At 42.7% G+C, this 26,960-nt stretch overlaps 1 protein-coding gene across 1 annotated transcript; it reads right to left on the reverse strand.

The window, feature by feature from the left end:
• Positions 1-9,680: 9,680 nt before the first annotated feature.
• On the reverse strand, positions 9,681-26,279 carry LOC103183322 (vascular endothelial zinc finger 1). Its single transcript, XM_042338810.1, is given in 6 exon segments — positions 9,681-11,572; positions 18,997-19,168; positions 20,098-20,161; positions 20,933-21,482; positions 21,485-21,611; positions 26,156-26,279. Coding segments are annotated over 6 exon segments (1,065 nt in total). The 5' UTR covers positions 26,189-26,279; the 3' UTR covers positions 9,681-11,453.
• Positions 26,280-26,960: the final 681 nt, after the last annotated feature.

A 26,960-nucleotide genomic window follows, 5' to 3' on the forward strand; every position in this document is an offset into this window, starting at 1 on the left:
TCGATGAGGCTCTTTGCTGCTCTCCGGTGAACTCACCAGGCAGGTTGGCAACAGCGGCTGAGAGAGAAAAAAATGACAGCTTCACTTCTCACCATGGAGACAGCAGCCACCACAATGCCATTGGAGCAAGATGACTGATATCGGCTTCGTTCATCAGTCACTTAGGCAATTGCACAGCGCGCACAGCAGGGGAACACCTCCATTCATACACCTTACAACACGCGACACAGAATTCCAGAGCTGGTTATTAAGCAGACAAAAGAAATTCTGCCAAATTGTACCTTTGTGTCACTGCTTCACATTGCTGCAGCATTGCATAAGCCAATTACTGCTGGCTTAAATCTTATCACACAATTTAATTCCAACCTTCCACTATCAAACAAGCCTGTTGCACGATTGCTCCCAGAGGCACAAACGTCTATAGCTCAGCTTGAATAAGATGAACTCTGAATATATTAAAGCTTCACCAACCTGCCCGCTGCCTCCACTTTCCAGGCACTGGCCCGCTCCACACCCTGCCTGCTCCATTACCCACGGTCGTGCCTTCAGCCTTTCTGCCCCAACCCTCTGGAACTCCATCCCAGAGCCCCTCCGCCTCACCCCTCCCTTGCCTCCTTCAAGGCCCAACTAAAGACCTTCCTTTTTGACCATTTCTTTGGTCATCTTCCCTTCTCCAACTCTCTCTGATCCCAACCCCTCATCGTCCAGCGCCTTGGGACATCCTCCCGACGTGAAATGCGCTATATAAATGCAATTTGTTGTTGTTGTTGGAACAAAACCCACACCAGCTCTCTCTCCCTCTAGTCCACCATCGTTTCCTCATCTCTGTCCGATCTCCTGAACCCTTTTTTGTTTTAGTCATCGCAATTTGATATAATGTGCCTTTTCACTTTATCGAGACGTTTGAAAGCGTTTCACAGGATTTTAATGGAAAGTGCAGTGGCCCTGTATTTTGTAGGCAGCCAATTTGTGCTCAGCAACATCCCACAAATCAGCCTTGAAGTAACTGACCAATTTCTTTTCTCTCTCCGGAGGATTGTTAGCCAGGACATTAGGAGATAATCTCTATTCTTTTCAAATACTGCCACAAGGCCTTTTAACATCCACAGGTTCAACTTCTCATCTGAAGGATACACCCTCCAACTACACAGTACTTTCCCAGCTCTGCACTGGAGGGTCAGCCTAGAGTGTATGAATTCAAACTTGCGTCATGAAGCTTGAACCCACAGCCTCTGATTCAGAGGGCAAGAGTTAACAGCCTGAGCCAGGCTATAATTATTTTTGATGACAGTCATGTTTCTGTGAGCCAGCTCTCTTGTCTACTCTTTTCCCTCCTCCACGCGTTTAATTTCAATCAGTATTTTTCCTACCTGCTTCAATCCCCATGAAATGATTCTCCGGCTAATTTCCTTAAGACTCCAGTAGTTACTCCCAGCGTGCACTCTGGGGTCCCTACGCCTTGGCTCTTGCCAACCTGCGCCTAATACTTTCCGGAATTAGGTAAGGAGAGAGCTCACATTCCATTCCAACGATCTATCTCTGGCATTTCTATTTTGTAGATGGGATGCATGGAATTCTCGGCTTGGTTTGTATACTCTTAAACGTGGTGATGGGTTTCCGTATGTGTCAGAAACCCACTAACCTTCCCCAAAAAACTCACATTCATTAACATCAAGCTCTAGGGGAATATCCAGTGTTTTTTTTTAATTGAAAAAAGCTTGCAAACACCATAATTTTCACATCCTCCTTTTTTGTTAAGGTTATTGCTTCTTTCATTTACCCGTGACCAGCTGAACGCACAGGGGATTTTACATAGCATGTCAGCGCTCTCGACAGCCTTTTGCTTGGAATGATTCCCGGGTATTTGTTAGGCAATCTTTCTCCACCTACAGTAGCGAGATCTTGATATCAGCCAGGCAGAGTGGAACTGGGCTTCCCCTGCAATGAGACAGAAAAACAGAGTAGTAATCACAACCTACTTTTGTGAATTAATCTCGTTTCAGGCTAGATTATATATTTGTATTGACTGCTACCTAGTGAATTTTCTATAGAAAACTGTCCTATTCTCTGCAGCATGTAAGAGTAATGTTTCTTTAAGTGTACAACTTGGCACTCACAATGTACATTAGTGCAGAAAATTAATCCTCCTTTTCAGCCTCTCCTTTACAAATGGGAATCTGCTAATTCTTCATTTAAATGGACCACTCTTTTAAGGCAATATCATTCATTAACTGCTATTGTCTAGCCTGTGAAAATGCTTTCAATCTCTCCTCCCCCCCACCCCCACCACGACGACCCATTAAGAATAATGCTTTAAACCAGATTAGTGTAAATAAATCTGCACCACAACAACATAAAATTAAGTATTCACTTCGCATCTGCTTGTGGGACACTGTTGTGTACGAATTAGCTTTGGTGTCTGCCTCCAAAATACAATCACTACACACCACAGCAAATGAAGCACAGACATCTCCAACGACATGATAAGCGCTATATCAAATGCAAGAATTATTATATATTGCAAAAAGCTGGCCACTTCGGTTTTGAGCAGCCCCACAAGGCAATGTTTACTGAATTTATTATGAAACGCTCTACGTAGCTTGCTTATCAATAAAAAACAAGTTCTCCAAAGGCTGCAGTAAAGGTTAGTTATTTAAGTGTTGGACTGGTGTAATTTAATTTTACAATGGTAGTAACCCTCAGAAATGATTTAAGCTTCTCCTGTAATAAAACGTGAGAAACTTAATTTCTGACAATTACAATGTCAGGTTTATTTAATATCTCAGCAAGACTGAGCACCTGAATAACACAGCCCTCCCCAGAATGTACAACATTTATTTATCCAGAGATGGCTTATAGCTGAGTAAGGTTTATGAGCTCTCTCGGAGATTAATATCTCAAAAGGTTTTAAACTTGCATCAAATTTCATTCTGCAGAAAGTATCAGGGAATTAATCTTTTATGCTGCAGTCAAAAAAATTTTTGTATGATAAGGTCACCTTACTTTTCCTCATCAAACTCTAATATGCAGACAAAATATTCTCCCCAAACCTAGATAGCTTCAATACTTGGCAATGTTCGTGGTTTGAGTTTAATACCTGCAAATTTTTGTCCGCTGCTTGCCCTCTTTGCTCAGTGGACACAGGCCTGTTGTATATCTTCCAATCACTCACTACCATCGCCCTCAATCACTACAGCCCTAAACCTCTAGATCTCCCTGCCTCGGTCCCTCCAGCTCTCTTTATCCATCTTTAAATCCCTCAAGACTTGCTTCTTTAACCTCACCTATGATCACCTTCCCCTCCCTCGATTATTTGTTCAATGCTGAATTGATTTATTCCGCATCTAGAACGAGTCCACGGACTAAGAGTAATCAAAGGTGGATTTTCAACTTTCAGAACATGTTGGCTCTCCATAACTATGCCATGTTTCACCCACAAAATATACAGTCACTCCACTTTACAGTATATTCCGTGAAATGCTTTGAGACGTCTCGAAGACGTGATACGGCACTATATCAAATGCAAGGATTATTATTATTACATGGTAAGCCTGAACCAGTGATTGATTGCACAACTTCATCTTACCTTCAGCCAAGGGATGGGATAGGCTGCCAAAACTCAGTATCTGAGCTCACGCATGAATAACAGGTGACAAAGCAGCTGAGAATCCTTACCATTTGCGAAAACAAAAAAGGAGTTGAATTACTTCAGGAAACGAGGAGAGAAAAAGGGTTCCCCCAAAGTCTACCTTTGACGGAAACAGGGCTACCAGAGCATTCCTCTGAAACGGGCCAAAAAATATATACACATCTAATAACAAAAAAAATTTATTCAAAGTTTCAATAATACATACTGAACATGTTATCTACAAATCTATGGTAACATTTTCTTCCTGCTAAAAGTTACACTGAATGTACAGCACAAGATATATAAAAAAGCAGAGGTTTTCAGAACACAGGGATATAACAAGAAATCATCTGATATCCTGACATTTCGTACTATATGCAAATACTAGGCAGAGCAGTAGACACAAAAAGGTAGTTTCAAGAATTCAACACAAGCAGACAGAAGATGTCAGCAGATTTTCATTGCGCGCAATGTGACTTGGGTGGTCTGCATAGCATGGCAAACCTAATATGTTCAAAATATAATCTGACAATCAGTTGCTTAAAAACACATAAAAAAAAATTAAGCAATGAGTGAAGCGTTGAGTACAAGGTTAATAGCCAACACAAGTGATGCTTGTGCGTTTCATCGGTGTACCAAACCAAGCACGGTAGTTAATTCATTGGTGGTTACTGTAGAAACATAAGAGTCCCATGAGAGCACATGCTGGGGGAATACACTTCATGAATCTACATGATCTCTTCTCTCTCCCTTCCCCCACCCCTGCAATGTTCATGAGGGTCATAATTGTAAAATACTGGACATCTGCGAGTGCCCCACAAGACTCTAATCTAATCAAGGACACAGGACATAATCGTCTTTGCAATAGGAACTAAAAAAAATCACTCCAGGGCTAATATGAGGTTTTATATTTATATATAATATACACACACACACGATTAAAGAATCCAAGCTGGTTTCTTACAGCTGTTGGAAAGAGTTCCAGTGTCTCAGTGCAATGATGGTTACACTTCCTTTTGTATATTTACTGCGCTAATAACCAGAAAGCATTTGTAGCCGATGACCACCGGGAAATTCCTATATACTGGACAATGTACATACAGTATTAAGATAGTCCTGGTTCACTCACATTGAGAATGCGTTCAGTCAAGGAGACGCAAGTGTCTGCGAAGGAAACCTTTTCCATTGGGTACATTTCAAATGGATGATAGTCGCTCTGAGAGATGCAGAGCGTTCAATCCTTGGATTGGTATCCAAGGCTTCAAGGTTGTGGGGTGGGTGGAAAGGATTCTGATGAAGGACATTCAAGATCACACACTGGGACTGAAATGTACCAAAAAAAAAACACCGTCATCAAAAGAGAGTCCAGGCTATTTTGGGTAAAGGGAACGGCAGGCAATGTTTTCCTGAAGAGCCAATATTCAAAAATATTTAATATTTTACTGTGCCTTTTCATCTCGTTTAGAACGCAAGTGTAAAATCTTATTTTCAAATTGTACAGAACACCAGGAGCCTACTCCACTTGGCTCTGTGTGAATCTGTGTTTTGTTTTTTTGCCACCATATGTCAAACTTATCAGAATCTAAAAAGAAAAAAAAAGGGCACACACAGATTGTCCACTGGAATAAAATGCCAACGTCTGAGCTTGCACCCAGGAAATCTTTGAGCAGTCAATGGAAAAATGGAAAAGGACTAAAATAATTTACTGCGAGATTGTGATAAAACACTTCCCCGTTTGTGCTTTTTTTGGTAAATAAACAGGGCGATACCCGATTCCAGTGTCAAGGAGCTGGCGTACGTACATACATACACCAATCACAGGATACAAATACAAAAGCAGGTTTGGACTGCGTTCAAATTACTGTAGCGGTGAAACTAGGAGTTGCTGCTTGGCAACGAGTCCGCATACTGTGTTTTACTACAAAGAATATTGCTTAGCAACACAGTGCTGTGCAGCAAACTATAAAATAAAAAAGCAACACAACACTAGAAGCAGCTTCTACATCCATTCTTAACATCACCTGCACAATCTCCTTGGGATTTAAGAGGACATACGTCAGATGGACATACTGTCTCGTGAACAAGACTCTTCGCTCCTCTACACAATAGAAAAAAGCATCCACAGGAAAAGACGACACAAGTTTACAAATTGGAGACTGCGGTACAAGAGAGGTTCTGCCTTTTTACTGTTATAAACATTTTGCCCCCCGCCCCGAGCTTCCGCTTCCACAACTTTCAGACTGTGTTTGCAGTCTGGAAATGAGAGGTCAAAAAAATAAAAAAATAAATGAAAGGCACCAAAGATGTGGCATAACATAAACGCTAATAAATAGATACGTGAATAAGGAATGAATGTGCAGGAATGTTATTCCATTCTGATAAGCAGAAGGCCCAGAGATTTCATCCGCATTATTATTATTATAATTATTATTATACGATTACACAATAATTTTACAGTTTTCTTCATTGCTACAGGAATTGATTTATGAGCAGGTTGTTGCAATGTTTGTGCTCGAGTCCACGCTCTGCACACTACAAATTATATTTTAAATGACACAGGCAATGGAGAAACAATACTGCCTAAATTAGCCTATGCCATTCCACACTTGCCCAACTAGCATCGAAGAACTGACCACAATTATTGATCTTCTTACAAGTAATCTCAATGGCAATAGACAAATATTTTTGAAAATGTTCCTAGGTGCCAGAGGATAAATGAGCCTGATGGGACTACAACAATACGATATTCTGAAACTAATTCATTTCGAAACTTCAAAAAAGTTAAAGCTTTTTTTTTAAAAAAAATGGTTTTATATTTACATTCTTCACAAAGGGTCAAAAAGGTAATCATTCATTCAATGGTCACCAGACGATACAGCTTTGATGTGACGTTATAGTCATTTCAGAGTCATAGAGTCAATGACATTATGTGAAGATGTTTTTGACAATTTAACCTGGATGTGGACAAGCTGCTAATGCTATGTTAACTGCGGCCTAATTAAATCCTACAAGTTGCATAAAGGTGGGAAGTACGTTTGAGTTGTAGGAAGCTTCTGCCATACGGGTACATTTTTAACACTGTTAATGGGCGAGTTCTCCCCTTTTAGACTGGCTACGTCTGTGTTCCAAACAGGCACTGTCACAATCCATTTGACCCAGTAAATGAAAAGGTTTGGGTCACTCTGCCAATATTCTTCTCTCACTGCCTATTGTGTTTTGGCTGGTTTCCATTTTGAGTAGGATTATAAAATCAGACCACATGTACAGGATTAAAGGATCTTCATTCCCTATTAACTGTGAAACATCACCTTTTCAGAAAATCTACCACCTCTAGTTTATCCACTTCAGGTTCCTTTATAAACAAGCTTGAAAATCTACACGTGGAAAATACTCTACCAGCAAAGCGATTCCCCAGGTTTATTGGGCAGAATCTCACCCTCAGCTTGATATAGGTTTGTTTGTTGCCCATCCTCTTGTTGTAAGTCAGTGACGCGGGGGGGGAGGGAGAAAAAGACAGAGCGGCGGGGGGGGGGGAGCGTTCTACTGCTGGAGTGGTGATCTCCTACTGATGAAACAGAACTCACAGTCATGCACTATTCGTAAGCAGATCACTAGGTAAGATTAAGTCTATTGTGAAACTAATAATGTAGTACCCAGGTATTCAAGATCTTATACTCGTCAGAAGTGACTTAAGTCCACTACCAAGTGGCTCCACACAGTCAATCTATTCTATTTTGAAATGTGTTTATTATTTTTCCAACTTAGGGCATTCAACTCATTGCTACTTTAACTGATTTGTTAGCACAGCTATGTGATCGCTGCTTCTGTTGTTAGCAGAAAAAGCAGGTACATTTTAGGAATCCCCAGTGAGGTTCCACCGCACAGACGCACCTCGGTGTCATTTCTACATAGCATACCCAAAGCTGACCTGTGATGACATTGGATTGATAAACCTCAGATTTCAGCTGCACAAACAATTTTTCAATTTCTATTCTCGCACCCACCCCCTCTCCATTGAAAGCTCTTGTAATAGTGATGGACCACACAAACTATGCAACAACCCAAGTCACAAACAAGCCATGTGCAGTCATTCAACTGCCATTGAAAAACATTATGTACATTTTCCGAGTTTAAAACAGATGTAGAATCAAGATTTTAATTTCCCACACAAGCTGACATGTAACTTTAGTTTTTTTTCCTTTTTTTAAAAAAAAAATCACATTAGACCTCAGGAAGTGATCTATTCACTTCTTTATGCAAGCGCATGTCAATATCTTGTACTCCTTTTAAAACAGTGAAGTGTCCATTTCTCAATCCATCATTACGGTGGCAATTCAAGGATACAAAGACAAACAAAACAAAAAATAAAGCTGTTTGCACTAAGGCATTAATGTATACACATGATGCACATTTTTAATAAAAACAAATTAGTCCATGAAAATATTTGGAAGTTTACAAAGGGGGTAATAATCTGTGAACAATTTTGAAAAGTGTACATGGATAGTGGTTGGTTATTTCCTAACTTGGGGGAAAAAATACAAGCTAAACTGAGATAATAACACGAGATTATGCCTGGAAGCATGTTTTTAAACATGCAAGTTGTTGCTCAAGATCTGGTAAAGCAGTTTCTAACTATTCCTGCTAACACAGCTTTAAAGACTTTTCCTGTTCAATACAGTGCTGAACATGAGTTCAATTTCCTGTACTTAACAAGAGATTCATAGGAAAGCTTTCTCCAGTGAAGAAATGCTTCAATAGGAGTGCTGTGTTTCAATCACACCCCTGGAGTCAGAATTCTTTTGTTTTGTGTGGAGAGCGGGGAAGAGAAAGGTAAACAGTGCTGAGAGGGGGCTTAACAGTGTCGGAGCCTAACTCTGGGGGAGGGGCGGGGGTAGGGGGGCACGACGGACAGATGGGACCAGAGGGGAGGAAAAAAAACAAATCAGTTAGTAGGCAGAGTTTGGTAGCTGAATCAGAACTTTTTTTGTTTGACAGGTTAGAGAATTATCAATCTCCTTCAAAATACAGCAGAACCACATCGGTGAATGTAACCCTCAACTCAGGTGTGCACTTATCAGCCGGAGGTGAAAAGGACAGAAAGATGCAGCTAAAGAGAATATGTTGTACACTCGTGAGAATCATTAATTATGGATCCACCCCATCAACGCAAACTTGGACTATAAAAATCTGAGGACCAGTCCTCCTCGGTAAAAAAAACAACACGCCACAATATTGTAAGGTTCATGAATATAAAACATTGTAGAGAGGTTAGAAAACTACATACGAGGACTTCAACCACATGCAGTGGCACATCATTAAACTAGAGTATATTAAACTGTACCTTGCTAAAACTATTTCTGGACATTAAAAAGCAAATAAAAAATATAGAGAGGAATTAACCTTTGAAATTGGATCGCAGGGAAGCAATCCAACTCTTACTATAGATGGGAATTTGAAAAATTAATCTTAGTGAGTCATTCCTAAATTGCTGGACATTTTAAGGCTTGAAATAATAATAAAATGGATCTGCCATTATAAACACCAATTGCTTAATTCCCAACTTCCACAACCTTAAATGCTAGTCCTGCCCACCCCATTATTTAGTTGTAACATGCACACGTTAGAATGACGAGGCTCATCTTTGACAGTTTATGAAAAAAGTAGTTAATCATAGGATAAAGTGCAATGGTTTTGTTCACCTCATTCAAACCGTTCCCTACACCAAACCCCTCTCCTGAAGGGAAGAAAGTGCTCAAGCACTTGGGCAGTTTGCCCAAATGGGAGCATCACAGCCAACCCAGATCCTTTTTTCATTGTTCATACACACCCATGCACTCAGCAGGGATTGCAACCTGGAATCCATGCTCGATAATCTCCCTCCCCAAGCCAGTAGTACGTCATTCACTAACTGTGCACAAAACCTAGGTCCTTCCTGTAGAGCTTGGTACCACACAATTTAGCATGCACACTCTGGGGTTCCCAAGCCTTGGCTCTTGGCAACCTGCACCTAATACCCTCTGCGGTTAGGTAAGCAGGGTGCATCCAAGAGAGTGCGCATTTCATTCCACACACCGGGAAATTTCCACGTGTAGGTGTCATAAATATTTGGAACTTTCGGTCTGATTTGAATACTCTTAAGCATGGTGATGGGTTTCCACACGTATCAAGACACCTGACTGCCCCCAAAAAACGCTATATACCCATTGAGCCATTGGCAAGTCCTTAAAGCATTATAGATTCTAGATTATACCTTTTCCTCTTACGTTAATCATTATCCAAAATACCGACCCAACAAAATAAATGCACCTAATACTTGGATAAGGAAACCCTGTGGACAAGATAGCCTGAAAGACAATGTCTACTCATTTCATAGGTATGGTCAGAAAATACATGATTTTGTGCTTCTGAAAACCCTTTTTTCCATTAAAAAAGAAGCAATTGCACCTGGGGAAGAGAGAGAGAGCGAGGAGAAAGAGTGGGAAGAGATCATTTTACAGGACCTATAAATGTTATAATTTCCACGTGCTTCAAAATAATCAATTAATTAATTATATGGAATTGAAACCAAAAAATTTTTTTCTTGCAAGGAATTTTATATATAGGATATATATCAATATATATATATCTATATAGAACAAGTAATAGTTTACAATCTGACTGTACCAAAAGTTTCAGGTTGGGGAAAGGAGTGGGTGAGGGGAAGAGAGATAATTTAGGAGATATAGTTTGGGGTTTGGCACATCAGTAGAATTCCAATCATACCACCAGTAGACTTGGCAATAGATTGCACATTATAATATAACCTACTCCTCTGTAGGATTTGCTCTGATCTGTAGTAGGTCACATCCTTGTGGACAAGTAGAATGATTCATGGCTGGATCCCGGTTTCGAGAACAAAACGGACAGTCATGATTATTAGGTAAGCATGAAAACGGGTTAAATTCACATCGGAAAATACGTAGCTTAAAAAGAAAAGAATACCCCGAGCAAAGCACTAAAGAAAAAAAAACGGATAGAGTTTCTAAAAACACGCGGGCGTTTAGAACAAAAGAAACGAAAGCTGAAGCCACGGAACAGCATAGGGGAGACGAGCATCTTCATACTTTTCACAACATTTTTAAGTCCTTGTAAGTTAAGTAAAGGGAATAACATGCGCCAGTGCAATTTTAAACCAAAGTGTGACTGAGCACTTTCAAATACAGCGGGTGCAACTTAAGATACTAATTTATACAGTAATTAATGGAGAGGGGGGAGGGAGACGAGTTGAGACGACACTCAAGGTGTGTCAAGCTCTTGTTTTTCAAACTGGGTGCTTCCGCTACGCCCCCACCTCACCCCTCCCTCCCTGTCCTTCTCAGTAAAAATCAGCTGAATGTGTACAATTAAATGCAGCCCTGAGCAGACAGCCCAACTCAAGGTAAGAAAAGTCAATTCCTCAGTCTTGCGCTAATTAAAAGAATTTCTCGTGTTTGTTTGGACAGAAATAGCGTCCATCGATAGAATGATTTCATATATGTACATATTTAGACACCGGTAAGTCTATTTTTTTTGCAGCCTATTCCCAGACTGAGGTACAGACTGAAATAAAACCTACCTTTAAGCTAGTCAATAAATCCAGAAGCCTGAACATTAGACCACAATTTGAAAAACCAACAGATGATTGTTTTTTTTTGTTCCTTCTTGGAGGAAAACCTCTTATATCTCCTCTTTTATTTTCTTGAAGGAGATAACTGATGATCCTTAGTTTGCTTTTGTTTCTAAGTTACCAGCGTGTCTGCTGGTTACAGTTCTGGTTCAGCTGATAACGTGGCGCTCTTGTTTCCTTTCACCAGGGCGGAGATGATTGCAAGGCTTGCGGCAGAAAAGGCATGCTCTCCACTGGCCGGACTGCCACATTGACGGAACTTGGAGCGGGAGCTGGAGTATGGCAAACCTCGCCGCTGTCTGAAAGACCAAGAGTCAAGGGGAGGGGGAGAAAATAAAAAACAAATTAATAAGTGTGTCTGGAGTTCGTCTTCAAGTAACAATACATTAGGATTGTTCCACCTATCACAAGCAGTAACATTACATAAATTGTTTATAGTGTCCAAAGTATTGTTTTTAAATAAAGCTGCACAACTTATATAGTCCCAGAAGGTTTGGGCATGAAACTAACCAGACATTTTCCGCACACTTGCTTTGTACTTCCAATGTGGATTTTTTAAAAATTCTCATAAGCACTTTAATACAAATGATACTTAAGTGATTGAAAGATTATTGGGAAACTGTTCCACAAAAGTGACAGCTCTGTGCAAGTGCACGTACACACGGCAACTTGAAAGGACGTTACAACTGCATGGTCTGGTGATTACTCCTCTAAAGTGCTATTTAATAGAGGGCCCCATTGAAACACTGATCCACCAACTATTAACGAGGTTCTGGAAACCAGTGTAAAATAGCTAGGTATGATATGAATGGGTTTCCAGTTTTCAAACGAAACTATATTTACACTACAGCACTATACCAGGCAAGTGATACGTTGGTTCAGTTTTACAATTAAAAACAGCGGAAGCCAGAAATGCCATTGCTTTTGCGTTGTTAAAAAGTGACAGACACAAAACTATAACCTTTACGTGGAGAGAATGGAACAATCGGGGCAGCAGGACACGCACTTCTTTGTATGTACACGGATTTGCAATGATTCCTTTCAACAAGCAGCTCATGTCACTGAGCTAAGCGGGGGGAGACGGGGGGGGGCGGGGGGAGACGGGAGAGGGAACAAGAAGTGCTAAGTATTTTAAACAGTCAAAATAAAGAGTGGACAAGCTCACTTTTATAACATTTTAACAGCTGATCAATATGAGGTGGTTTGGGAACAAACCACCCATCGCCTCTCTCAGCGTGTCGCCAAGACTTAACCAGTCTACTCTACGTAACCCCACTGAGCCACGCAAAAATCAATTTATGAAGTAGGCACAAGGATCACTGCATGCAAAAGAAAAATCAATGTTGCAGTCATAGCTACCACACACACAAACACACACACAAAGAAAATCAGTGAAAATAGCATTTGTATTTTTCACTTCTAAATGCGTTCCCTCTTCTCTCCTGACAAGGTTAACACTAACATAAGATTTCTTTACCTCACCCAACCAGTCTTCCTTATCTACGAGAGATATGCTATCTGGGGAGGGATGGGGCGGGGAAGAAGAGAAATGAGACAAGACTGATCCTGTTCTCATCTGGCCTCCACACATGTGAACTTTGCAATTGGGGAGATTGGAGGAGGGGGAGTGAAGAGCCCACTACATTAGGAACTTTCCTGTTCCCAGCAGACACACTGAGGCTGATATTAGCAGCTCTACCATTATCCCACCTGAAATCGGGCAACAAGACAGCTCAGAGATTGAGCCAGAAGCTCTGTGTAGCTCAGTTTCACTCCTGGCAGTAGTTTTACTAACCCACTAACAGTAATTCCATCCCAAAGTTGATCACATACCACTAAAAAGTCACCGGTGTCATATGCTCAGCAAATGCGGTGGTGATAGCAATACAAAATACTGCTGTCATAGAAACAGTAGTAGGCCTTTCAGTCCCTTGAGCCTAGTCCGCCAATCTATAAGATCACGGCTGATCTGTACCTCGAGTCCAATTACCCACCCTTGCCCCGTATCCCTCGATATCACTTCCAGTTACAATCCCACGCAATCGCCATGTCTCTACTCATTGTACTCCAACCTCCCTGCCATCCCGCACCCACCACCCCCTCCTCCTCTTCCTCCACCATCATCACCATCACAGACCTATGTATTGGCAGCCGAGCAGCTTCAGCAGCTGCTTCATAACCAAAAAGCTTGCGAGTTTTGAGTCCCCAGGGCTGCCTCTCACTCCAACTCACTTGCCTCAGTTTGGTGAGTTTGTCAATTCTCAACTGGGCTGCTGGAGGAAGCGCCACGCAGGACCAAGGTATTCCATCTCAGGTGGGGTGGGGCTGCAGGAAAACAGGCGGAATCCAACTCGCCCCATTTCAACTGCGCTGGCTGCTGCGGCTGCTGGCAAATGGCGGAGCGGCATTGACAGTAGCTGTAGTGAAGTCCTGCCCTGAAGGGGGATGTGAGGGAACGAGTGGCGTCCGTGGGAGGAAAATCTAAATTAAAAAAACAAACTCAGGCAGTTGAGACTATTAGTGGCTGTCACAGCACCAACAAAAAAAAATATTTAAAAAAATTCACTGGCATTTTTGTTTCCAACCTCAGCGACTCTGGTTAATTGGTCCGAAATGAAGACTTCGGCAGTGTTGTCAATAGGCTTATTTAGTGTATCAGTAGTTTCGATAAGCTACAGGCAAAAAACATCAAGCCAACGCTCAATTCTTAATTCATTGGCTCAAATTGCTTCCACCTCCAGTGACAGACTCGACAACCACTAATCTTCATCTCAGTGTTGTATAGCTCAAAACTCTCACTCCAGACTCGAGCAAGCTGGGAAGGATAAAAATTGTCACTGCTGGAGTCTTTCCATAATTCAAGTGGACGATACGAATGTTTAATAATACATCTGCAATTGTACATTAATTCCTGAAGTCTTAGTGAAAACAAATGGCAGCAGTGCAGATGTGCAAACATTTTACACGCCTACCACTACACTTGACTTGAATTCCTAGTGACAACACTGGTTTAAGCGGAGGAGTTTACAACTTTATTGGATAGCATTTCAGACGATTTGTGTGAAATAAAAAAAAGGGCCCTAGCCCCCTAAAAGTACAGTGATCCGTAACTCGGAAATGGCTTTCATGCAAGTTACTACATATTAAAAAAANCTACTGCACGTTAACACAGATGATTCCATGGAAGAACATACACATTAGCATTCAATAGATCGAGGAGCTACCAGGACAATGCTGCCACTCGCAGGACACTTTTCAAGCCTTGCATTAATCAAAACAGCCAAATACAGCCCAAGATACTTAACACTTTACAGTCTAAATCAAACTACATCAGCATTGTGTACCGATTATCTGATATGAGTTTAAGATTTTAGAACCCCCAAAATATTGCTGAAATAAGCCCAATTTTAAACAGTACAGGCCGGGTCTAATGGGCTATTGAAGATCTGATTAGGGAATAGGCTGTGTGTAAAAAAGATCAGCCTAGGTAGGACTCTGAAGCAGCCCTAAGGGATTTTGTAGATGTGGGGTTAAGAGGAAAATCCATCGCAACATCATGTCTTTCATCGGAAGAGAATTTTAAAAAGGTTAAAGCATTTGTTTCTCACTGAACTTCCTCGCGGTGCGATCTTTGGTAATCACAGCAGCCGTGATGCTTTGCACCACTAACTTTGTACAAGTGTCTGCCCCTGTGTTAGCAGGATGTGCAGAACAATCAGGAGCTGAACTGGAAACAAAGAGGACGGCCTTTAACTCGCCGCTAAGTGCTGTGACTCTCACAGTGAGCACTTAGTGGTAAGAGGAATTTCCACGGCCCCCCCACTCCTAGATTTGCAAAATCAGACTAAATTTTTTAAAAATTTGTAGTTCAGAAACAAAAGGGCTATTTTCCCCCCCTCTTCTCTCCAAGAGAAACATTTCTAGTCAATTCTAAGGACTTTAGAATTGAATTTTAGTCAATTCTAAGGACTCTTAAGTGATCTGAGACGCTACCCTGTCCAGAGAGGGTGCTATAAAAGTGCAAATTATTGTTGCTTGGTGTTCCAATAAAAATTCCACCTGGTCAAAGCCCGTATGTATTAAGATCTTAAGATTTAAGAGCGTGCACAATCGAGGAAAAATTCTCAAGCCCAGCATTCATTGGGAAGCCAGCTCTTTTTAAAGACCTGCTTGTGAAAATGTGACTTCTATATTAAGACAATTTAAGATAACCCCACAATTCTGTGCGATCTTCAATCTTACGACAAAATGGTCTTGCAAAGATCAAATGCAATTTCAGGCCCCTGGATTGTATATGCGGTGGGGAAAATGGTCTGAGCTTCAAGGTTCTTAAATTCACCATTAAATTCTACTATCAATAAGTTTGAAACACCACTGTTCCATACAAATCAGTGTGTGTTAAGTTTTTATAGTCTAAAAGTTTACCAAAAAATGCAAACGGATCATTAGAGCATTAAAGAATTGGGTTTAGATACTTGCAAATTGATCAGTGCTGCAAAATTAGAAATGCCAAAATGTTTTTTTTCATAAAAAAGCAAATATTCAAATGATAAATTGGGGTGGGCGTTGAATGGAATTATGATGGCTCTGGATTGATCCTGACAAAACAATTCTGAAATTTTGCATCAAAGAGAAATGCCACAAAGGAGAGCTGCCCTATGATCTGTTTCACCATGATAGTACAATTAGATACTTGAGCCCTTTTTAACCCAACCCACCCCATTCAAGAGTCCCAATAGAAGGAAGGCTTCGGTTTCAAAATGACCTGTTACGAGTGGAGCTTTCTCCAGGTGCAGGGTTAGGAAATGCTTGCCTTTTAAAGCCACTGCTGCCACAGGGGGGGCACTGGAAGTTGGGGTCTCTACCAAATGACTTTTCTTGTGGCCAATCAGGTGGTTCTGAGACTGACATTGCAGACCACACTGCTCACACACAAATCGGTGAGACTTGTAATGGACACCATGGTGGTTTCGAGCATGGACCCGAAGGTAGGCAGCCGTGGTAAAACCTATGTGAAAATAGGCATTTCAGGTGATAAAATAAGCATCAACACCTACTGCATACAGTTTCTGGGGGCATTTAAAAGTGGGCCATTTTCCCCAGCCAAAAAACAGCTCGGTTCAGCTGTCAAACGAAATCGCAATACATCAAACACTTTTTACCCCGAAAGTAGTTTTGAGACGCTCACATTACATTACTTACAGCCTGACTACAGTACGAGAATCTGAAAAGCAAAAGAAATCTTTTCTATCACACATCAGTCAATATTCCCTCAGATCCATTCTTTTAAAAAGAGCTGAATAGTTTGACATTCTGGCCCATTTTCCAATGGTGGCCTTCTATTATCCCCGCTGCACGCAAATAAGCCCCAACAGTTATACAACACAAACGTCATCACTGTTGAAACGTTGAATCTCTCTCATAGTTATATAGATGAAAATACGTTTGAGTCGAACAGGTCACGTGCAGACATAGCATAATCGATCAAAGGCAGTCATCGTAAAAACTTCGTGAAAATAGGCATTTCAAGTGATCAATATAAAATAAGCATTAATACCTATTGACTGATCTTAGAAATTAATCTGTGCTTGTCTGTTGCTTTTCTTATCTGCCTAATACAAAGACCTTTATCTAAGAGTCCATCAACTACTAAGAGTCTTTCAAGTAGGCTGTCTTTTAGTGAGGTACTTCCATTTGCTGATTTGTAAATAGAAAACCTTTGTGATATGTTTCTGCATACCCCTGAAGATCTTTTGCTGGTCACATTGCGAGTGGCCTTCTTTCAGTTGCCTGCAAAGGATAGCTTTATACAGCCTGGCATTGGCCTTTCTGACTGTGGGCACTTTCAGGATCATGATTTGCAGTGATGCTGCTGACCCCAAACAAAATGTTTGCCACTGGCTAGCCTGCCTTTCTTTTGGATTCACAGAATCCATAACAACTGGAACAAATCAAGTCCGTCAACAATTTTGATGTGCTTGAGGTAAATCGTCCATATCTGGAATATGGCAATTGCGCAGAAATGTTCACAACAATGGCATAATAAACTTTTGATGTTTATCTTCGGAATGATACTTTGACGATTCCTTGACAGCCAACAGGAGAGTTAGTCCTTTTAATAGGAATTGACACCTCTTAGTCAAAAGTATATTAGTGAAGTAGTGAAATACCAATTGGGTTTACACTGGGTGCCTTCAATGTTTTTTGTTGGAAGAAAACCTTGATTTTCTTAACTTCATCGACAGGTATACCCATACTGTTAAGAGGAGGGAGATTCTCTTGTACAAAGTATTTTCTTAAATACAGATTCCTAATATAGTGTCCCCAATTAATTTGGGGTCTGCTTGCGATGGTTCAATCAACAAAAAGTGTACCGAGGAAAACTAGTTAAGGCCAATTTTTTTTTCCTTCTCCTGACACCACTCAAGCTGGGATACAATTCTGCAGGCACCATACAGGTGTCTATTCTTCACCTTAGCCCGGGCAGCAAGCAAGGTCATCAGGGTTTGTTCACCTACAAACACCTGAGCTGATATCAGCTGACGCAGCACAGTTTTAATCTTAGCCACAAATCATAGTTCTACGGGTATATTGTAACAAAATGCTTAGAGATCCATAAATTGATTATTTTGGCTGTGATAATTCAAGAGCATGTCCTGTAACTTGCAATAGCCTCAGTGCTACTTGACACTTCAGTCTTCCATCTTCCAGTGTGTGGAGTGTTGGGCTTCTCAGTTGCACGTCCAGGGATAGCAGATAACAAGGAACATCGAAAAACTGGGTGTTCACTTTGTCCCGCAGTAATCAGATTTTTTACCCTCCACCATCTTCACTCTTCCTGTGTTGAAGGTATTCGAGTCTTGTTTGCCTCCTATTGGAGCTGCAGCTCCACAGGCAACGGGTGCTCTCTGGTACCTTGTCCAAATGCCCATTATTCATCTGCGAGTCTCGACAGCATGTTTCCGTTGGGTATTTGACCACCCGTGGCTTAGCCATAGCCAAATCTAATCCTGCCTCAACCAATTCCAAACACGGTTATCCGCTCCTACATGGCCAGTTCTTAGTCTGTCAGCTTTGGGGTCGGGATATTCCATTGCATAGGACACCACAGACGAATCCAATACTTTTGTTACTTTCCATTCTGCAATCCAGGCAGCAAGACTAACGGCAGTGTCGTCCTGTTTGAGGTTTACTCAACACCAAACAAGGATCGAGCACAGGACCTTTACTCGTCCACGTGTCTCGACTGCTCACTGGCTATACCAAGAGTTCATTGGGGGTAACTCGCCCATGCCCTCTTTGCCAGGTAGGTTTACAACATCAAGCATGCAAGACTATATCATGAAAACAAAAGCTATGGGTTATTTAGAAACCAGGACAATGGAAAGGAGGTGGGAGTGGATTTTAAAAAATGGAAATGCACGCTCTCCACATTCCAAACAATGTGGCGGCCAAAGTGTGCAATCGCAAGAGGCTATTGTCTCTTTGTAGTGCAGCACTATGTTGATGGAGGGAAAATAAAACAGCACGCAATTAGCACGACAAATTCAAATGTGATGGGGCGTCACAGAGGGAATAGTTGACTTCTGCAAGAATGCTTTTCTGTAATATATTTTCGCACAACATTTTACCCTGGCGAAATACTGCAAGCTCTGAGCTGTTCGCAGACGTTTCTTAACAACGCATGCAAGGGTCATTTAGGAATTCCACAAGAATAGCGTACCTTTGTTACAGACGTTGCAATTGTGATTTTGGTTGTGATTGTGCATTTTGATGTGGTTGGAGATGTAAGCCGCACTGAGCAGTTTGCCACAAATGTGGCAAGACACCTTCCCTTCGTGGCGTATCATGTGTGAACGCAAGCGGTCTTTGGTGGCAAAAGCAGCATCGCAAGTCTACAAGGATAAAAGTCAGTCATTAAAAAAGTTAGGTTGATTGACCTGAAACGTTAAACTAATTTTCCTCTCTCCGTAGATGTTGCCTGACCTGCTGCATGTTCCCAGCAACTTCTGTTTATACATTTCAAAAGTTACAAACTGTTATTTAACATTAAAGGTGCTAATGCTCAAAAGGCAGAACATTTAGGACTACATTAGTCTAAGAATTACCTGGACTTGACAAAAACCTATTTTAGCTATTACAATCAAGTTATTTTTCACCAATCTTCAAAACAGGGCTGGACTCAGCCTTTGTTAATTAACTTGAAGTTTTGCCAGGTCTTTATTTTATACCTGCATGTGCACCGTGTATATAATAATAATCATTGCATTTTATATAGCACCTTTTCACGTCTTTGAGACGTCTCAAAGTGCTTCACAGAATATACTGTGAAGTGAATTGGCTGTATGTTTTGTGGGCGAGATCTTGGCTGATGCACCCACACTGAAATGGGGCCGGGGGTGGAAGCATAAATATAAAGCTTTAACAATCTGGATATCATCAATTTGTTCGACAAAAAGGGCACTAATAAACCAAACCCTAACAGCAAGTCAATAACAAGAGCTCAGAAGAGAGTTCAGACAGTTTAAAGATATTTTACACGCACTCTGTATGTGGACTGGGAAGCAGACTGTGCCAATAAATTCAACAGGGAATTAGTTAGCGATTTAACGAATTGAGGGCTATGAGAGATACATAATAAGATTTTTAACTTTTTTTTAAAAAAATCAGACCAAACTTGCTACGTTGCTAACAGAAGATGGCACGAAGGTGTAGTTGGAAAGAAGGTTCAAGATTATTGCCCAATCTAAAACCGTCCTTTGAGTATTTCTTCATTTGGAAAAGACACCCACAACTTGAAAGAAGAGGTAAATAAGAAAGTTACTTGGCATTTGAAGGGTCTCTCTGTGGAATGAACATGTTTGACATGACAGCTCAGATGATCAGGCCTGGAGAGAAACAGAGACCATGTATTAGCCTAAGCAGAATCAATACTGTGCTGGCATTTTGCAATAAATACATAACCTGTCTCACCCCTCCGACAACTTAGCAGATAACTAAATAGCAGTGCTCCACCTGAAGAGTGCTATATAAATACAAGTTGCTATTGTAAATGCAATACAATCATAAAGGTGTTTCTTCCCTCCAATCCCTTGCTGAATAGCTTTTTTTTAAAAGAACAAAAACATTTAATTTGGGGACCATTTTACTTTTAACCATGTACTTGGCTTCCAATGCACCTTGAATGGGCTCACAGCAGATCAAGGTGCAGCATCTTCATCCGGCTTCACTAGTTCCCCATCCCCCAGAGGATCTAATTTAAATTCCTTGTCATCTTTAAATCCCTCCACGGTCTTGTTCCACCCTACCTCTGTAACTTCCTAAACCCTACCAACCTGTCCACTCCCTCCACGGGGCAGGTAGTGGCCTGCTCCAAGTCCCCCGCCCTGCCCGCTCCACCATCGGAGATCAGGCCATTCCGCACCCACCCTCTGGAATGCCATCCCGGAATCCCTTTGCCTCTCCCTCTCCCTTGTCTCCTTCTAAGGCCTGCCTCAACAGTTTCCTCTTCGGCCGTGCCTTTGGTCATCACCACCAATCTCCATCCCTTTTGACTCCAGCCCACGGCTCAACTACAAATCCTTGACTGTCCAGCGCCTTGGGACGTCCTCCCGACGTGAAAGGCTCCTATGCAAACGCAGTTTGTTGCTGTCATTTACCTGGAGAAACCCTTCCCGCAAAGGCTGCAGATGTAGGGCTTGGTGATGCCCCCTTCGTGTGACCGCACATGGTAGCTCATGCGGTCCTTCCGTTTGAAGCGCTGCTGGCAAACCGGGCACTCGAACGGCTTCTCGTCCGAATGGGAGAGTTTGTGCCGGTTCAGGTGGTAGACGTCGCGGAAGGCCTTCCCGCACAGTTCACAGCCGTGGTTCTTCTTTACCCGCCTGTTGGGGTTCTTGCTCGGGGGGCCCGACGAGGTACTGCCACCCACCCCGGAAGGGGTGGTGCCGGTCGGAGTTAGCATGCTCGCGACGGCTGACACCAGGGTGGGCGTACCGACAGAGCCGGGTGTGGAGGAGATCAACGACACCACGGTCGGTATCTTTCTTGGCCGCGACACCAACTTTATTCCAGTGTGACACGACTCGTGGCGCCTGAGGTGGTAACTGTCTCGGAACGCTTTGCTGCAATAACTGCAAATCACTGGCGTCCTGGTTTTTCCTTCTTCTCTACCACCACCGCCGGTGGCTTTGGGGTTTCTTTGGGATCGGGGGTCTTCTGAGGTGCGGGCATTGCCGTCGAGGGAGCTTGCTCCCGCTGCTCGGCTGTCGAATGCAATATTGGCAATAGGTTATTCTGGATATGCTGCTGGTGTTGCTGTTGAGAGACTTCACTGGCCTGAAAGACAAAAGTGAGAAATTAAGAGACCAACCCACAAGCCTTTTTTGGGGGCAACTTACAATCATCCTTCCTCTCCTAGAACAGTTTTTCAAATGTCAATGGGGTCTTAAAAGCACAAGTTTAACAAATTGGTTTGTAAATAATAATAACAATCCTTGCATTTGATATAGAGCCTCATCGCGTCTTCAAGACGTCTCAAGAAGCTTCACCGAACCGAATACACTGTAAAGTAAACTGACTGTATATTTTGTGGGCGAAATGCGGTAGGCAATGGCGCACAGCAGTGTCCCACAAACAGTCGTGGATTGAGTGACCAAATTATTATTTATTTTTATTTTTTATTTCTTGAGGGATATTATCAAGCATGTGGAGTAAGGAAACTTGTCCAAGGTTTCGCCCTGCCAGGAATCGAACCTAGGTCTCTTGCATGCGAGGTGAGTGCTCTAACCACTGACTTGACGGTTAAACACAAACAGGTTGTACAATTTAACAGAATTCCTCCCGACAATAACAAGGTCCTTTAATTAATATGATTCAAACCTGATCTCTCTCAAATGCAATTGCTAAGGTTTCAATGTTTGTTACAGTTTCCTCACTGTGCGCAATTGGCTGCCATGTTTTGCCCACAAAATAAAGAGTCAATTCACTTCATAGTATAATCTGTGAAGCGCTTTGAGACGTCTCAAACACATAAGAAGGCGCTATATCAAATGCAAGGATTATTATGATTGGATTCAATATAATATCTCAGTTAGGGTGGGAGTCAGAATTCTACAGCTGGCTTCACACGATTATTTTAAACAAACAAACCGAAGAACTCCCTTTCCTGTGAGGTATTCAGTGAAACCTGCTGGAAAGTGCCCATTTGAACACTGGATGAGGAGAGAATCAGATTCAGCTGTGAAGCTTCCCTCCCACAGTCTTGCATCCTGCCAGCACTCAGTGTGTCGAGGCTCAAACATGAAAAATGGTTACTTAGAACTGGAATCAGAAGCAATTATGAGGCAGCATCTTCGAAGAGGAGGCAGACATTTGAATCTCCACTCAACCAGATTAATGCTTTGAAATCAGTCAAATACCATTAGGTTCTGCTGTATTTAATTTGTCACCAGCATTAATCAGATACACAGCTTTAAAATAATTTTTGCACATCAGTTCAAAAAAAAATCAGGTGGACATCAAGTTGTAAATGAAGGCAGCTCTTGTAGGTTTGAAAAAACAACCATCGTCACAAACAGAAAACGTGAGGTTTCCATCTTTTTTTCCTAGATTCAAGCTGTTGACATGGCAAGTTATTGGTTGTGTCATTTTTAAAAAAAAATCTTATACACCTCCTTTTTACCCTTGGCAGTTTTTAAACAATCAAATTCAGATATAATTGGTCCCCTTTACATTTTCCTGCAAAAACAGTCACTAAACATTACAGTAATTACTGCGAAGCCCTGTAGGATCTTTTGACATTATAGATGCTGTGAAAATGCAAGATTTTCTTTCCTATTTCAGCCTGAATCAGGTAACAAAATAAGGAGCTTAGGATTCAGCGAACACGCCACTTTTGCACACTGTACTGCATTCTCAACAGGCTCCTTTCACATTACTTAGTGTGGTCGATTCAGAAAATCTACTGATAATGTAACAAACAATTTGAACATTCATTTTTCAACCGTAAAGGTAAATAGCTACTCCACGCATTAAAAACTGATCAATTATATTTACTTGTCTTGGCCAATTTTATTCCTGCTCCTGGAGGCATCGACTCATGCTGGGACCCAATTCCACAGGCAGCAGTTGCCCTCTGGTGCCTCGTTGCAACAAGCATTCTTCACATATGAGCCCCAGACAATGAGAGGCAGCAGGCTTTGCAACCACAGGGGGGGGGTTACAAAGCAGTCTCAATGCTGCGCTCATTCAGCATCCACTTTACAGCAAGAAAAATCAAGAGGGGGAGAACCTAAGTTCACTTTTCATCTGCCTAGCCCAGTGACATTGAAAGCAAACATATTAGGTGCCAGTTTGACTGGAGTTAGCAGCACTTTTGAGTCAGAATAACAAACAAAATTTAATTTACAGAGCACCTTTCATGTCAGGAAGATGTCCCAAGGTACTGGATAGTCAAGCGTTTGCACCAGAGCTTGGGAGTTGAAGGGCGATTGGAGTGGGAGGAGACCAATGGCACAGTCAAAGAGGAAGGTGTTGAGATGGCATTGAAGGAGGCAAGGAAGGAGGTGAGGCGAAGGGAGTCCGGGATGGTGCAGAAAGGCTGAAAGCTCAACTGCCGATGATGAGACAGGCACGACAGGGTACATGGACCTAACCAGTGCCCGCCAAGCAGAGGGAGTGGGTAGATTGGTAAAGGTTGTAGTAGGTCGCTGAGTTAGGGAAAGCCGAGATCGTTGAAGACTTTAAAAGTGAGGACGAGGATCTTAAACTCGATCCTCTGGGGGTTGGGGAGCCAGTGAAGCTGGGCCAGCCGGTTAAGCCAGCTTGTGGAGGGAAGAGTTAGGAAGTCCGGCGAGCCTGGTTGTAATGAAAGAACGGATGAGAATCTTGGTGGTCTGAGGAGAGGGGTAGCGGAGGCAGAAAATGTTGCAGAGGTGGGGAAGGTACAATGGATCATGGCACGGATGAGCCATGTTTTGAGACTTTAGCTCATAATCCAGGCCTGACATCCCAGTGAAACTTTAGGGAAGTTCAGGGTCACTGAAGAACCACTCACCAAAACACAAGGTCTAATTTGCTTGTTCAGATGGATGTTAAAAATCCTATGACACTATTTGAAAAGAGAAGAGAGGTTCTTCTGGTTGTCTAGACCAAGCGCTCTGAGATGCTACTTTCATAAAGGGCACTATGGAATTGCAAGTTGTCGTTGTAGGCCAACAAATAAATCGTTCATCCACTTTACGGTTATTTGTGGGATCTTGCTGTGTACAAAATGGCTGTTGCTTTTACCTACAAAAATAGTCACTACACTTAACTGCAATTACCTCGCGAGAGTTCCTGACTTGATAAGACAGTACATAAAATACAAGGATTTATCTTCTGCACCACTGCTCTGGTTAGGGTAAACTAGCTCAGCAATCCTCATACCTTCCAATACCTGTGAGGCTCAGCGCAGTACTCCACTCAGCTACTGAGCTTTGAGGAGCTTGAATTGGATTATTTGGAGGTGAATGCTACATATTCATCAACACTCTTAAGATATGAACAAACATCCTGCTGACTCAGTACATTACTGGAATTTCTCTTGATCTACAAATACAAAATCGGTCACTCGTTGTAATAGAATTTTATTTTTAAAAGATTCTTAGTAAGAAATCACTTTGTAGATTGTTATTTCAGAGGTGGAGGGGTGGGTGGACACAGCACGTGAGCTGCATCATTAACGTTTTCCAATCATTGAAAATCTTGTGCCCCAAAAGTGGGAGGGTATTGCTGTCAAAGAAAGCAGCTTTGCGCATTCAACAATTTGCTGCACGAAGGTTTCTATAAAACTAAACTTGCGGATTCAGCTGCCACACTTTTTTCACTGAAAATATTCAAAACGCGTTGGAACTAACTTTTTTGCCCTTTTTTTCAAAAAAAAATTAACAAAGCACGCCGATTAGCCGCGATATATTTCCTGGCATGTTGGGCGCCAGGAAATGCAGCACCAACTTAATAGACAACTCTTGGATTTTTTCCCAAGTGTAACTCAGCGCACAACATTGAAATCGAAAATTCCTCCTCCATCCTCCCCAAACAGAACCCGGGGGTAGGGGGTGGCGCGCGCGTGCGTGCGTGTGTGTGTGTGTGTGGGGGGGGGGGGGGGGAAGAGAGAAAGGAGGAGGAAGAAACTTTAAAAAAAAAAGGGGGAGTTAGTAAGGAGCCAAACACAGCGAGAGCAAAGCAGTGAACACAAGAGAGGTACGTGCCACCTGGGCCGAAATAAGTCTGCCCCGAAGTACACGCACCAACTCGGGAACTCCCGCACACATTGCGAGACCTACTTTGCAAATAAGTCGTTGGGTTTCTAAACGCTGTTAAAAAAAAATTTCCTTTTTTTTGTGTGTGTGTGTGTGTGGGGGGGGGGGGTGGGGGGGGGAGAAGAGGAAGGGGTTGCGAGGAGAAGCTATATATATATATATATATATATCGACATCTGCATATATATTTATTTATATATTTATATATTTATTTATTTATTTTTAAAAACACACACACACAAAAAAAAGCAAGAAACGGTTTTTAACCTCTCTCCCCCCCCCCCCCCCCCCACCCCCTCCCCACGAAAAAAAAACTTGATGCACTACCGGGTTAGAAAAGCAGCTGGATGCCTGAGCAGATCATCGTGCTTGGCTGGGCTTGTCTTGAGCTAAGCCTGAGAGAGAGAGAGAGAGAGAGAGGAAGGAGGGAGGGAGGGAAGGAGAGAGAGAGAGAGAGAGAGAGAAAACTTCCCGACGATTCCCTCCTTCTAAAAAAAGGCGCCCTCGCCCCGCCAGCTCGGGCCCGGCTTCCCTCGGCCCCACCCCCGCCCGCCCCCCGCCCGAGCCCCGAGGCCTCACCTGAAAGATGAAGGCGCCCCAGGCCGATTCCATTTCAGCTCCGGACCGCAGCGCAGGGGGACGACGCCACAACAAAGCTGCTCCGAACACAGCACAGGGGCAAACATGGCCGCCGCCGCCACTTCCTGTCACCTCTGACCCCCCGCCCCGGCCTGACTCAACCAAGTGAAGGTGGTGGGGGGAGGGGGAGGGGAGACACACACACACACACACAGAGAAGGGGGGGGGGGGCTGAGTGGGCTTGGGGAGGGTCTTCACCACCAGCAGCAGCAGCAGCAGGAGCTCACGAGCATCTTATTTTTTTTAATAACAACAATCCTTACGTCTCCAGAGCGCTCCCCCCACCGAAGACGCCGCGGAGCGAAACCTGACCGGGCGTCCGCGGGGAGAGCCCCCGCAAAGGGCCGTGGATTGAAAAACGACCGATCTTGTTATTGTTTTGGGGTTCTTTTTTGGGGGGGGTGGTGGTGGTGGGAGGGGGGGGGGGAGGGATTATCATCATCCATCGTCGTCGTCGGGCTCTCGTGTGGAGGGAAGGAAACCTGCCCCCGAGGTTTGGCCTCTGACCTGCCTGGAATTGAACTCGGGTCTCTCGCTTGCAGAGCGAGTGCTCTAACCACTGAGCTACAGGACTCCACACACATATATATTTTATCTATTAAAAAGGGGAATCCCCGTAGCTCAGTGGTTAAAGAGCACTCACCTCGCCGAGCGAGCGAGAGGGAGGGAGGGAGGCCCCCCGGGTTCGATTCCCCGGGGGCGTTAAGACCGTGGCCGAGTTTCCTCACTTCCGCGCGGGCGCCTG

The sequence above is a fragment of the Callorhinchus milii genome, unplaced genomic scaffold (assembly GCF_018977255.1).
Source record: "Callorhinchus milii isolate IMCB2004 unplaced genomic scaffold, IMCB_Cmil_1.0 Scaffold10, whole genome shotgun sequence".
Lineage (NCBI taxonomy): Eukaryota > Metazoa > Chordata > Chondrichthyes > Chimaeriformes > Callorhinchidae > Callorhinchus > Callorhinchus milii.